General features: G+C 40.2%; 2 protein-coding genes across 12 annotated transcripts in view; one reads left to right on the top strand and one right to left on the bottom strand.

Annotated features, from left to right (window-relative positions):
* LOC122766924 (lymphoid-restricted membrane protein) overlaps nt 1-8,451 on the top strand; it is a 28,392-nt gene extending 19,941 nt beyond the window's left edge. For 3 of the 10 annotated variants that reach the window (XM_044022176.1, XM_044022177.1, XM_044022175.1), the window contains exons 25-40: nt 101-189; nt 320-492; nt 1,134-1,218; nt 1,417-1,471; nt 1,583-1,610; nt 1,854-1,994; nt 2,303-2,437; nt 2,538-2,685; nt 2,804-2,850; nt 2,989-3,057; nt 3,283-3,341; nt 4,042-4,140; nt 4,767-4,949; nt 5,733-5,759; nt 6,620-6,768; nt 6,929-8,451. In XM_044022176.1, the coding sequence (XP_043878111.1) occupies nt 101-189; nt 320-492; nt 1,134-1,218; nt 1,417-1,471; nt 1,583-1,610; nt 1,854-1,994; nt 2,303-2,437; nt 2,538-2,685; nt 2,804-2,850; nt 2,989-3,057; nt 3,283-3,341; nt 4,042-4,140; nt 4,767-4,949; nt 5,733-5,759; nt 6,620-6,768; nt 6,929-7,071 (1,630 nt within the window). In that variant the 3' untranslated portion in view covers nt 7,072-8,451. The remainder of the gene's footprint in view (nt 1-100; nt 190-319; nt 493-1,133; nt 1,219-1,416; nt 1,472-1,582; nt 1,611-1,853; nt 1,995-2,302; nt 2,438-2,537; nt 2,686-2,803; nt 2,851-2,988; nt 3,058-3,282; nt 3,342-4,041; nt 4,141-4,766; nt 4,950-5,732; nt 5,760-6,619; nt 6,769-6,928) is intronic. The other 7 variants (XM_044022179.1, XM_044022180.1, XM_044022182.1 and 4 more) reach the window with 7 other exon arrangements.
* On the bottom strand, nt 7,971-14,042 carry dnai7 (dynein axonemal intermediate chain 7). 2 transcript variants are annotated; one of them, XM_044022186.1, is made up of 16 exons: nt 13,976-14,042; nt 13,633-13,717; nt 13,392-13,480; nt 13,173-13,277; nt 12,861-12,998; nt 12,390-12,524; nt 12,086-12,189; nt 11,840-11,998; nt 11,602-11,755; nt 11,326-11,416; nt 10,429-10,598; nt 10,186-10,345; nt 9,444-9,658; nt 9,206-9,364; nt 8,687-8,800; nt 7,971-8,326 (listed from the first exon to the last, which is right to left on the bottom strand). In XM_044022186.1, the coding sequence occupies exons 1-16, from the start codon at nt 13,976-13,978 to the stop codon at nt 8,051-8,053; spliced, it is 2,157 nt and encodes a 718-aa protein (XP_043878121.1). In that variant the 5' UTR covers nt 13,979-14,042; the 3' UTR covers nt 7,971-8,050. The 2 variants fall into 2 exon arrangements, with proteins under 2 accessions (XP_043878121.1, XP_043878122.1); XM_044022187.1 differs by having other exon boundaries at nt 11,602-11,752.
* Between the last annotated feature and the right edge of the window lie 10 nt (nt 14,043-14,052).

Raw genomic sequence — 14,052 nt, 5'->3', positions numbered from 1 at the left:
GTAAAAAATGCCTTTTGTTTCAACTTTAAAAGACACTTTTTCTATGAAAAGACATTATCATTTTGGTTTCGTGTAAAGCTGCTCTGTATGTGTTTTCCAGCACAAGCCTACTACCTGTGTTGATAGAAGAGGAAGAGGGTGTGCAGGATCATTCAGCTGAAGTTCCAGGAGAAGCCGTCAGCATGGCAGGTAAAAGACTATATCTGTGTGCACGAAGGAGATGAAGTGAGGAGCTGATATTTCTCAGCTGCTTGTTTGTTTATGCATTCTTACATAGATGTGTAACTTTGACCACCCACGCACCAACTCTTCCTTCCAGATACAGACCGGCTCAACCACAGCAACTTATCTTACAGCAGCTCCTCTCAGTCAGGACCAACCTTTACACAGATCGGCCAATCAGGGAGTGGCATGGGCAGTGTGACCTCTGACCCCTGCCAATCAGAGGACAATGCAGCCAGAAAGGACTTTGGAAAAAATAAGAGGGAACTGGTAAGCCCTGTTTTACTCTACAACTTCATTATCCAGACTGTCTCAGGGGTTTGTTGTGTGTAGATGTTTGTGTTTCATTATTAATTTATTGTTGGCAGTCTGATTTATCTACAGTTTTTTTTAGTCTTCATTCTAGTTTTGAATTCCAGTTTATTCAACTTACTGGATTTTTCTTTCAGTTTTTGTTGAGAGAAGATGCCACATTACTACACAAACAAAAGAAAAATACATTTTGAACTTAATTTTGATGAATTAGTGAATTGAGGTGGTGCTATTAAGACTAAATTTGTTGAGTCAGTCAGCATAACTTCATGACCTGAAAAGCAATGCTGTCTTTCCAGCTATGTGAGTGCATGCATATGAGAACGTGTGTGCGCTTGTGTGCGTGTGTGTGTGCGTGTGTATATGAGTGAGCAAGAGGAAGGGACAGCTTCATTTTAGCTCCACTCAGAGTATTATCTTTCAGCTACCCTGTATCCTTATTATTTTAAGACTGTTGAAGCAGAGGGAGGGAGCAGGGAAAGGGAGTTATGTTTGCATGTTTAAATGAAATGTGAAAAATGGAGGGATTAGACATACAAGGAGAGCAGGAGAGGGAGAAGGAGCAGGAAGAGGCAGTAATGTTTGTCCGGACCCTGCAGGAGCTGTCTCACGGCATGGTGGCCGTCGAGGAGCACAAGGTTGAGGAGGACCAAAGTGAGGACGGCATGACCAATGGGAAGGAATGTATGGATAATGTTTTCATGTTATACTTTTATTACACATAGTAATATTATTTATTTTATTTAATTTGCTACAAAATGTGATTCATTTTCAAAAGATTGGTTATAGATGATCCCTGCATTCAAATATAAATGGTGATTGCACTGTTTGGTCAGGTATTAGTCATCTCATGATGCATGTGCTTGTCCCTTCTCTCTCTAGCTGAGCCACCAATTATATCCAACTCCAGCGACAGCTTTAAAGAGGACCGGAACAGGTAAGGCAACAGACATTTTTAGAACCCATCTTAATGTTGAAATCCTTAATCATTCATGTGTGAATGTACGGAGTTGTCACAGTGTCCTAACTTTTGTCTCTTTATCTGCAGCCCGTCACCCACTGACAAGGAGATTGAGGTACATATTAATTACAGCTACAGCTTTCCAGATTTGTGTTTTTTTCTTAGAAAAAGTTTATTTAAAATCCCCATTTGAAATCGGAATAATTTTCATTCAGCATAGTCACATTGGTTTTAAATGGGACATAATAAAGCAAAGCTCTTTGTCTAATGCTCCTCTTGGCTTGCTGAATGCAATGCCACATTCGGTGTTTGTCCAATATTAACTTCACTACAAGGCAAGTGTTTTTCATGTTTTCAGGCAGAGTTCCAGCGTCTGGCACTGGGCTTCAAGTGTGACATGTTCACACTGGAAAAGAGACTCCGGCTGGAAGAGAGATCACGTGACCTGGCTGAGGAGAATGTCCGCAGGGAGGTGTCCAGCTGCCAGGGCCTACTGCAGGTCAGTGTGTGTATGCCAGTGATTGTTCTGTCTTGTAAGTTTTATTTTTACATGTTTAATTTCATTTACTGTGCAAGAGTCTCAAGGCACCACCAGCTTTGTTGATGTGGTCTTATATATTAGCAAAATGTGTAAGCTGCAAAGTTTATTTTAAAAAGGCATCCATGTTTCACACAAGTGTTGTGATTGAGAAATAATTGTACTGTATGGTCTTTGTAGCACAGCGAATACGGCAAATCTAATTGGTGGCCTGAGACTTTTGCATAATACTGTATGTTCTCAGTCTTGGTTGTTATCGTTCCACGCAGGCTTTGATTCCTCTGTGTGAGGATGACAACCAGTCCATGGAGATCATCCAGAGACTCCAGAAGAACCTTGATATCCTCATCCAGTCCATGACCAGGGTGTCCAGTCGCTCTGAGATGCTAGGAGCTATTCATCAGGTGGGCATTAGAACTAACCTGAGTTTTTGCAGAGATAACAATAACACAAATTGTGTTGTCTTGACTGATGATTATTCAATGTAAATCTTGTGAATGTTAGGAGAATCGTATTGGTAAGGCTGTGGAGGTGATGATCCAGCATGTGGAGAACCTGAAGAGGATGTACACCAAGGAGCACGCTGAGCTGCTGGAACTGAGAGAGACACTGATGCAGAATGAGCGGTCATTTGGATCACAGACTGAAAGAGGTTGCAAGTGTAGTACACAGATGCATGCAATATAGATATCAAACAGTATATGATGTACTTGTATGGACAGAGATGCACTTGCATGTAAACATGTTAATTAGTATGTTCCTCTATCCAGATGACTTCCGTGGTAAGAAGCAGGCATCATCATCGCAGTACTACAAGGTGAGCTGCATGTGATCTCATTCTCCATTGCTCAGTATTTACTGTAGGTTTAATTTGTGTTAATTATGTTGATGTGTGACAACTTTTTGTTATACTTTTATTTAAATTGACATTTATTTCCCGTGGATCCCCTCACAGCCATCAACCCGGCGGGTCAGCATAGCAGCAATCCCCCGCTCTGGTGGAGGCAACATGCTCTTTGACATGGTGAGAGTGAAACTAAACTATGTCTTACTGATCCAATTCTGAGGTTTCTCATGCCTGATGGAAACTTTTAGAAAATCCTAGTATATATCAAGTATAACTTGTATAACTATATATCTCTTTAAATGCATCATTTGCTTTAATCATAAATGTTTTGTGATTGCGCCTTGTTTTTCAAAGGAATATTTTTGTTTATGCATTAATCCTTGAACTGTTCTTTTCCAACAGTCTAAAACACAAGATGGCATGGAAACTGAAATGGAGAGACTGACCAGGCGATCCCCATGGTAGGTTTTTTACATACCATCTATTTATGAATGACTGTTTGCTGTTACATTATGATATGAGTATATCAAGTACACATGCACACTACAGTCTTTTTCTTGCATTAGGACCACAAAAAACTTATCAATAAGAATTTCATCCATTTATCACTTTATAACAATTACAATGCATTTGTTTATTTAATTCATTTATTTATTAATTGATACATTGATAAAAATTAATTCATTGTTAATGGACATAAGAGGAATTATAAAGTTTTTACAATTGAAATGTGAATCCATCACTAAATTAAAAGGCAATTCACAACAATAACAAAACAGTCAACAATACATTACATTAAAAAAAAACACGTCATTTTAATATTTGCATGTCTACTTCCCTTTATTGGTATTTTATTAATGCAGTAATATATTTTTGTTAGCATTGATTAGTTGAATAAATCAATTAGATATTGATTTGAATTTTTTTTTTTCTGTGCAGTCATTTGGTTATGAATGAATGAAATACTTCATTACTATTTTGGTGACACATGGTCAGTGAGTGGTGTTACAATCAAAGCAAGAAAACCGTTAAAAAGCCTTTTAAAGGTGGTGCACTATCAACTGTTGCCGTTAAAACCAGGCCACATTCAAGCTGTGCCATGATGTGTGGGTTTTTATTCTTGTTGTTGTTGTGCACCAATGTAATAATGGTGGTTTCCAGGAATGTGGCAGGGAAGAACACGGCCCGCCCTCCATTAAAACGCTTTGTTAGCTCAGCGGCCTGGGTTGATACTGAAGAACCCTCTCTCATGATGAAGGGGTAAGAAATACCATGGAGAAGGTTAACGCCCTGGTTGTGTCGCACAAGCTCGTTCACCGTGGACACAGATGCATAAAGATGGCTGCACTCTGGTGCGACACCATGTCTTGGTGGTGGATAATTTCTCCAAAAACTTTGCAGTTGATGTTATCTGGAATAGATTTTCATCATTGTTAAAATACAGACTTTTCAAATGGGTCTTGAAAGAAAGTTCTGGCAGCCATCTTATTGTAACTGCTCCATCCTCGCTTGGGGAAGTATTTATCAGATGCTTACATTCTTGTAGCATTTCCATATATAACTCTTTTTTTGACAAGCTAAGCTAAACTTGAGGCTTAGAGGATATTAATCATGCTCCACATATCTCAAAGTTTGGGACCTTGAATCTTTGTATTATAATTTAATATTGGACCATATAGCATGTACAGTATTTCTGGGCATGTGGCAGATTAGGTTGTAAAACATTTTTAGGGATCTATCAAAACTTGTGTACTGCAGGGGAATTCAAGTGTTTCGGGGGAATCTGCCTGTTTGTTTTTGCTGCAGATGCATGGAATCTACATGTGTACTCACAGAATGGGTTTGGTTATGTCTTCACGCTTGTATTTGAATGTGCAACTGAACAGTGTGTTTGTGAATGCCCGACCCACGCGTGCCCACAGGATGACCTGCAACAACACAGACTGCCAGTCAGAGGATGAGCAGCAGCAGCAGCAGCAGCAGAAGGAGGAGCCAGTGGCAGAGAGGAGGAGGTCCAGTCTCTGTGAGCTGGGCAGCAAACTCACCTCCTTCATTCTGCCACTCAAGACGTTAGTTCAGCCAAATGCCAACCGCTAGCCCACTGTGGCACCAATCTCTACCAGCAAAGCTAAGAGGCTAGCTGCATAGTGGAAGAGTTCATCATTTAGCCGTGCTGAGGTTCCAGTAGCTAACTGCAGTCATTTTTGACAAATAAAATTAAACTAAAATTAAATTTTAGTTATGTGTTTTTAAACAGCCATTTCTCTGATGTTTTTACACTGCACCTCAGATCAAACATCCATGTGTCCTCTCTGATATCAGTGACCAATTTAATTTCTCAGTCAAGCTTGGAATCTTCTATCATTGCTCATACTGTGCCTTTTTAAATCTGTTGTAAAGTTAGATGGGCATGTGGAAACTCCTCAATGATGAAACTCTTTCATGATACTGGTCTGTGCTGGACTTGCTGCTTCTTTGCTCCAGCAGCTCAGGGGCGTTGTAATCGTGTTTACACAGCGTTTTCACTTTAAGGACCAGAAGTGAAGCATTTCCTTCAGCTTTTACGCTGATTTGAAATCGGTGTGTGTCAACTTGCAAAAATCATACTGGCAGCTTTGTAATTTCATGCACAAATCTGAATTTCTGACTTGCTCTGTGCAAAGCATCAAACTGATGACAAATGATCTTTACTGGGCTTCTGTCATTTACTAACGTGTTCAACCACCTTGGTTTTATATACTACTACTGCACTTTGAATCTTTAATTTTTCTGTGTCAACTTGAACTGTTAGTGTAAGCAGATCATGTGTTCTGAGCTTTCCTTTCCTCTTTTCCTTCCTTGATGTTGCTCAGGAGTCAGGATGAGCTGTTTGTTATGCTGTAAGTGTGAAGGAAGAAGAATCCAAAGTGCTAAGTAAAGTACTCTGTCTGTCCAAACAAAACAAATGCATGCATTTATCAGGTACTGTAGGAGTCAGTCACAGGCTGCTTACAGCCTTACACTGACTCACATCATAATTGAGTGGTGTTCGTTAGCGCTCCTCTTCTTGAGATATCACACGCTTAAATTGTCTGCTGTCTCTGCCTAACCAGCCATTGACCAAATCCCCTTCCATGCCAACTTCCATTAACTGTACTGCTGCAGCTTCTTTATTATGCTGATTATGCTGATGGTGTGATTGGTTTTGACACTGTTTGAAACCGGTGCTTAAGGGCACTTCATTGACGCTAATCTCGGATTGCACCTAGGGCTGAACGATTCATAATTTTCACAATTTGTAAAGATGCAATCGGCAAATTGCAAAGGCTGCACTTAAGTTTTGTTTTTTATTGTAAGCGCCACTGATTTTGAGATCCTTAAATTTGAGTATGTTCTGGTTTCTTTATGAACGACTAATAAACAAGAAAATATAATATAGTAGTTAAAGTTTTGAGTATGTAGTATATGCTACATCTGGTTTTAAATAATTTCACTGAGTTAAATAGCTTTAAATCTATAACAAATATTTAACTGACGCTCAACTTTAAAATACATCGCGATTTAAATCACAGTTGCAGTTAGAGATTTTACTTCATAAGTTCAGCCCTAATTGCACCAAGCCACAGCTCACTCACCCGCTGGCATTCATTGGATAAGCTGCCAATCATAATTTTGCTATCCTTATCCATGCTCGCTTTATTTGATAACTTTTCCCCCCACAGTGTCTAGTATAACATTCTCTTCCCTTGCCCTTCTCCAGTCCAAGCCCTTCCTCCAGCCCTACATCTACAGACCCAGGAGTGGCCCAGTCTCTGTCCCATAGCCTGACCTCTTCCAGAGCAGCAGCAGCTGTAGCCAGAGGGGGTAGGGGCCTCTGGCTCTGGTTGGCCTTATTGTTGGTTTTGGCAGGTACACTCTGTCCATTTACAGTTTGAGAACATAACATATTCTTTGTATATTACAGTACAGTATATTGTTTATTAAAAATAAACAATACTGTTTTGCATATGTTTCAATACAGTTTGCCTGGGATTAGATCATAATGAGTTTGCTTTGTTGTTATCGGCAGGTCTCTTGGCTCTGCTGGCCAGCCTGGTGATGCAGCCAGCAGTAGATGCTGCCCCTGTGGGGACTGGAGACTCCTGGATGACCATCCAGCAGCTGCTGTGGCCCTACGCGGGGCTCCGGCACAACGGGCAGCCCCCTGTCTAGCCCTCTAAATCCAGGGTTGATGGTGCTATCGCCCATTGGCCTTGTACAGAGGTTGTCTGTGCACTTGAGTGGTGATGAAGAGGGGGCAGAACACTACTCCTGAATGGACGTTTATTGGTGCCTGAAGACTCTTAAAAATTACTTTGACAGCACTGGTCAGTCCTCAGGGGAAAGTTAACCCTATAGAGGATTTCATATATCACATCACGTTTGCTAAAGTAGTTAGTCTGTGTGTGAGGATCTGTGTGTCTGTGTTGTAAGAGCAGATGCAACTGGTAGTGACCAGTGTCCTATACAGTTGGCCGGTCCCAATCTTTACCGCATTATGATGCGGTTTAAAATATCAGTGCTGTGGACAGCTATCAACCAGGATCCACCATATGTCAAATCGGGCTTGATCAACATATCTGACACAACGCTGAACAATCGTGTCACAGCTCAGTCAGGATGATGGCACTGGTCCACAAAGTCAGACAATGGGCCATAGTGTACTTCATTGCCAAACATCATGAACAATGGCTCCGATTGTGCCACTTGGCTTTTTAAACACATTTCCTGCACTTGAAGATACAAAAACAGACTGGCACCATTTATAGAAAGGAACATTTTCATTCCTGTTCATTTTTAGTCTATAATCACTGGAAATAAAACAAATTTTAGGTGGTTTTTAATGTTTTGAAATCTATATTTATAAATATGTTAGATTTGTGTGGAGACATAAGAATATTTGTTTATTTTTGTTAAGTTGTAATTTAGCATTGTTACAGGTTTAACACCAAAGGTTTTGTTTGTTTTTCCTCTTACATTCTTTCTGTGGTGGTCACTGTTTTCAACTTGATACACTTTTCTATGTTCCAAAGAGGATGCGTACATTTTTGCACAAATAAAGTAGCCTATTGTACAATTAAAAAACATGCTTTATTTGCATCCAACCTTGCATTCCGAACTCGGGCATTTAAATTGGTCATTTCCAACAGGTTCATGAATACATGAGGGGTCTGGTGGCACAGAGAAGATTCTGCACTGTATTGACAAACAGATAATTGGATTCTCTGGTCCTTACTATGCCATCAGTGCTCATGTCGTCCTGGAGCATGTGGATAAAGGTTGAATGCAACTCACTGCCAGGATAATGGTCTGGACAGAAAGCCTCACTCTTCTCTGTGATCTCCAGCTTCAGGCTCATCTGAGCCCCCAGCAGGTAGAGGTGCCACAAGTCCTTTGGTACAGGAGTGGGGCCATGGTGCTCACATGCCTGCAGAGAGGACAGGGAAGACACGGGAGAAAAGAGGAAGAATCAAAAGTAAATGTACAGTAATTTCCTGTCTGTCCATGGCCAATAACCTTACCGTCAACTAGAAATAAATAATTTCTTCCGTCTTCCTCATTCTAAAGAGATAAGATCTTTTCCGTGCTTTGTGTGTAAATGCTTAAGGAGCCAAGATGGCACGGTTACCTCCTGTCTCTGTGGTGAAGATCTTATCACTGAAATGACTTCTAATTACTCTTTCAGTGTATGTGGTGGCTGCAAAAAAAAGTCGGTCATTCCACAGCAGGAGAAAAGGGTAGAATGTAACCTCAAAGCTGCAGCTATACAGTATGTAAGCAAAAGTACCTGCATGACCAGATGCTCTGCACCACATTTGGAGTTCCACTTGCTCCATGAGAAAGCGCAGGCAGAGGCGAAGAGGGCCATCTGTTCGTAGGCAGCATGTTCAGTAAGTGGGTCCTAAAGAGGAGAAAGAGCACTTGCCTGATTTTATAATGCTTAACTGTTGGACTGTGATCTACTCCAGTTTACAAGTTGTAAGTGTTGGTTGTAAAGGTGGGGAATCAAAAAGCCGGACCCACATTGTTCTCCCTGAAAGACACCATTTTTGATATTGCTTGTCTTGCTTTTTAATGGCAATTTGACAATGCCTGATAAACTGAGGTCAAAACATTGTTTTGCTCATTTAAGTTTCTGGAAACATATAATAACAGTGTGTGATTCTCATTTTATAAATTCCTGCACTTTTTAAAACAAACACGTGTGAAAGATTTCCAGAGAGGTAAAAAAGGTTGGAAAACACTTCACCTTCTGATCTTATTTATGTTCTTTTATTCTGAAAAGTAACCAGTAGTAGAAGATTACCTTGCCACAGGTGCTGACATATTTGTCGGTGTGTTCATTCACAAAGATGTTGATCCCTGCATTGAGCATGGCTCTCTGCAGAGCAGGGCCACTCATCTGCTTTCCCAGGAGGTGAGAGAGGCCTTTCTCTTGCCCCGACAGCAGCATGCATTGGTCACCCTGTCGTTACAATTAACAAAATAATTCCCAAATTAGGGGGAAAATTGATGTGTGACTATACAGCACTTGTGTTTCTTACCTGGATTGTGATGGTGACATCAACGAATGCTCCTTTGACTGTAAAAACAGCAGAGTCTGGGCCCAGTGGCCTGAGTTCCCAACTCTGGAAGGGAAAGTTGGTATAGGTTTCCTGCATCAGCACAAATGCTTGGAAGACATCCATTTTGAAGGAGATCTCGGCCTCTTCCTCCTTGTAAGACACATCAGCGATGCCGTCCATCCTCCACTGCTTACCTGGAAGAGAGGACAGCTTTCATGACATGACACTGGAATACTTTTCAAAGCCCCTTGTAAAACTACATTATGTAAAAAAAAAAAAAATTATTCATTTTCACTTCATTATGTAATCTGCTGCATTTTGGAAAAACATAAAGTAATAACAATTTAACAAATAACAACCATACAAACAATAATAATGGGCTGGCATTGTGTTCTCACAGCAAGACTGTTGCAGGTTCATATGAGAAAATAATTTGTCTTTTTGATTATGTATATAATATATTTAACTTAATTCTAGTCATGATTACTGCTAGAATACCTTTTGTTAAATAATGTTAATTAATTATTAATTAATTAAAAATTAATTCTTATAAAATGACACAACCATTATCAGCTACCACAATGTATCATAACTGATTATAACTGATTATTACACAATGTGGCAATATTACTTCAAGTGAAAATGTATTACATTATTACAAAATGTAATAGGTTGTGTGAAGAGTTTGTGCATGGTGTGTGTGTCCCTGTGTGTGTCTCACCTGCAGCATCCCAGCGAGCCACTTGGGGAGTTTCCAAAAAGACGACACAGTTCGGCAGCCTCACAGACACAGTGACAGGAGGACAGCTGATGGTGTCAGTGTCATCTGAGCTCAACTTTTCTATGGGGTAGTAAAACACTTGTAATCCCGTGTCCAGCAGCTGTGGAGGATGAAAAAGAGGAAATATGGTCCGTCAATAACAGGACCTGGTGGATGCAGACACTGAAAATCTTTTCTATCGACCTGTCTAATTTCCCAGCTGTTGACATGATGGGCTTGTGGTGGGAGGTGGAACACATCAAAGTAGAAAACCCCACCGAGAGGTGTGTACTCCATCAAGTCCACCACCTGGACATGTTCAGTGCTGTCCACTACTGTGAGGTCCTCTGAGGGAGATGTCAAGTCCCCTTCGGCTGAGAAGGACAAAACACCATCTATTTAATCTTGGGATTACAGACATGTAAATAAACTTTGTCAGCCATAAGAAAAACAACTTAGTTATAGTTAGTTAGTTAGTTAGTGTTGTTCTATGTATGAAAACCCTGTCAGTTTGTTTTATTTTAATTGATTTTAAAATCCTTTTATCAGTGCTTAATTGGTTCTTCTGATTTCATTTGCTTTTAAACACTCCATTGAGAACCCTCAGGTTTTCTTTTAATTGCCCCAAAATTTAGAACAAGACCCACAGTCTTTCCCCTTAGATGTTCAGGAAGATCTAAGGAGATCTTACTTAATACTTTTTAAATTATTTACTTATTTTTCTTTTGATGCAATAGTTTTTTATTTCGCTCATAGTTTAATTCTGATTATAATTTTTGGCTTATTTAATTTTAGTTTATCAATGTTTGGTTTATTATTTATTTATCTATAACTCTGCCGTTTCTTCATTAGCAAACTAGAAAGAATGTGTTTTCTCAGCTCCTTTTTTTGTCTATGATTGTTTCTGTGAATGTCTTTGCATGTTTTGCATGTGGAGTGTCCAATTTACCTAATCCCCAAATCTGCATGTATTTGGACTGGGGGCAGAAACCACACAGGGAGAACATACAGACTGTGAAGCACGATGTGTTGTATTTTGGTGCGGCTGCCTTTGTGTTTACATCTGAAGCATCACTGGGTGTTTGATATTAGGCGTCTCACCAGAGAGTGCCTCCATCTGTGTCTGTATCTGGCTTCCTCGTCCTTCTGCAGTCTGGGCACTGGTTTTCCTCGACTGTTGACTGGCTGCGCTCTGTGAAGTACAGCACATGCACAGTAAGAAATGAAAGCATCACAGTGAATGTAGGAACCCAACAATTTCAAAACTTCAATCCAAGGGTTACCCTAAAACAGCATGTAAATGTTTCCTGTATATACAGTTCTTTTTATAATCTTCTTTCAGTCATTGTGAGCCCTTTTTCATTCTTTTTCTTTTACCTTTCTCCCCTCTACCCCTTGGATGGACTGTACTTCCTCATCCACTCTTTGCTGCTGAGTCTCATTGTCATCCTTCCCCTCCCCGTTGTCTCTTGCCTCCCCCTGCTCAGGTAGAGCCAGACCTGCTGGAATCTCGTCACCCCCTGAAAGACTTCTGGGACCAAACAGAGGAGGAAGGACACGAAAATAAAGCAACAGTGATGACCAGATGACTGGTAACAGTGATATAATATCAGACCTGTGGCTTAGTGTGTGTATTTTCAGGTGAGTCGTCCTGGCGAGCAAGGTCAGGTGGTCATAGTGCGTGTGAAGAATGCGTACAGCAATGTCACTGACAGCCAACTGTTTTGGAAGCTCAAAGCCAAAGCCGACCTCTTCAAAGTTTAAACCTTTAAACCTGAATGGAGCAGTTAGACATGGAGACAAGAACTGAGTGCTTCAGATTCAGAACGTTACATTATTTTCTTTGGTTAGGTATCCATACCTTGGATTCTTCTCGAGGTTGGCCCACAGACACAGTGTGATGTTTTCATCTTTCACCACAGTCTGCATGTTGCCTGTTTCAGTGTCAGTGTTCTCACTGGCCCTCTGTCACCAAGGAGACAGCAGTAATTCCAAAAAGTTATTACACATGATATTAAGCAGCAAACCATACACAATCATTATATTATCATCGCTAATTATTATATATTATTATTATTATTATTATGGCTAATTTCCTTACTACTTTGTATTGCGGTTACAAAGTACTTCACAGTGTGATCACATGGCAGATAGACTTTTCCTACCTTGAGGATCTCCTCAGCAGTGAGATGATGTTTAGAGTGGATTAACTCCTGCAAATTCATGAGAGCCTCTCGGTACCTGAGAGCCTCTTGTGGATCTGTGACATCTGCGAGCAGAGCTTCCAGCTCCTCAACCAGCTTCAAGGGCAAATGTACATAGGCTCATATTTTTCAACAATGGAGTTCAGTGCCTGGCTTCACTCTATCCTATTATAATTGTTTTTATTCAAATTGACTTGTTTTCAAAAAGAGACTAAATCCACCATTCCATTTTTATTAGTGGTCATGGACCAATCAATCATCAGCAAATCAAATCAATGCAACTCAAAGTTCTTCACAGGATGAATAAAAACAAAGAACAACCTCCTCTCCACCCACCAATCATCCCTACCCATATGATCCCTACACATAAGATTAAAACATTAAAAACAGGAATTAATGAAGTGAAGTCACAATGACACATGGAATACAGACCTGGAGAGCGAGGCTACATTGTTTGAGCACAGGTGTGACGCTGACCTCTGGGTCATCTCTCCATAAGCTGATATATGTGTTAATATCCTGTTGTACTGCCGGGTCAGGACTACCATCACAACGCATGTACCTCTCCCACTGTACAACAAAACATACATATTTACATTATTATTTACAATTAACAAATATATTTATATTCTGCTGGTCTTATGTGGGTGTGGATCAAAGAATTATTATATTATATTGTACTTCAATCATCACCTTTTTTTTCCCTATAGGAAATATTTGATCACTGGTAGAACAAAAACAAACCATGGCGTTCTCCACAGCTTCAGCTTTCCATTTAGTTACTGCAGTATGGTTTTCTTCCAGTAGATGGCGTAATTCACTGAGTTCACTCTCCCTGCACTCTCTGTCCTGTTGGCACATGACAACCTTCAAACACTCCACACAACAGAGAGCATGTGCTGTGTCTGTTTTAGTAATAAATAGGAATCAGATAATCGTAGATGGGCATGACTGACAGCTTACCTTTAACTCTAGTCTTTCCCGCTCCTTCTCCTTCCTCTCTCTTTCCAACCTTTCTTGTTCCTCTTTCTCTGCCTGTAGACGGGCTTCCTCTGGAAAGGAAAAACAACGATGCACTATTTTTTAAAAACTCTATTGTCTGGTAAAAACATGTTATTTACTCAAGTTAACAGCTGCATTTTATTTGGGGCCATAATTTGCCCCAGTTAAAATGAATATTGGCAGCTCTCTGACAGGGTTTTACCTTCCTCTTGCAGCCTCTTCTCCTCTTCCTCTTTCTGCTGCTTCACCTTCTGAGCCTTGGACAGTTTATGTCCCTTTTTGGACGACTTCAAACCATCACAAGACATAACACATAGTTCTTAATGAGACACATCACCGGTTTATCTGTACCTAGGTGAAAATGGGTCGATTGCCAAGAAAAAGAACATGTACACACTGTGGATCTCACTGTTGAGCTCTGACTACTGAAACAATTTGAATATTAAGATGAAAATACATATTCTATCTATGATGATTATCTAATTTGGAAATTACACAGTTTAGAGACAAATTTTACTTTCTTTTTCGGAAACAAGAAGACTCACCATGTTGCAACTAAAACTCTAGCGTCTTGTAACCATAGACACGCGTACGCATGCGCAGTCGTCTGTTTTCTTTTACG

Source organism: Solea senegalensis, linkage group LG3 (assembly GCF_019176455.1).
Source record: "Solea senegalensis isolate Sse05_10M linkage group LG3, IFAPA_SoseM_1, whole genome shotgun sequence".
In the NCBI taxonomy this organism is placed as follows: Eukaryota; Metazoa; Chordata; class Actinopteri; order Pleuronectiformes; family Soleidae; genus Solea; species Solea senegalensis.
The sequence above is the reverse complement of the archived record's forward strand: the minus strand, read 5'-3'. Positions and strand labels throughout refer to the sequence as shown.

Bases quoted from the DNA above. Each gene is read 5' to 3' on its own strand.
- dnai7 (XM_044022186.1), bottom strand. The intron at 12,999-13,172 runs GTTTGTTTTTGT...TTTGTTGTACAG, and splicing joins AAGCTGTGGAGAACGCCATG to TGGGAGAGGTACATGCGTTG. The intron at 11,417-11,601 runs GTAAAAGAAAAA...TGTACTTCACAG, and splicing joins AAGGGGTAGAGGGGAGAAAG to AGCGCAGCCAGTCAACAGTC.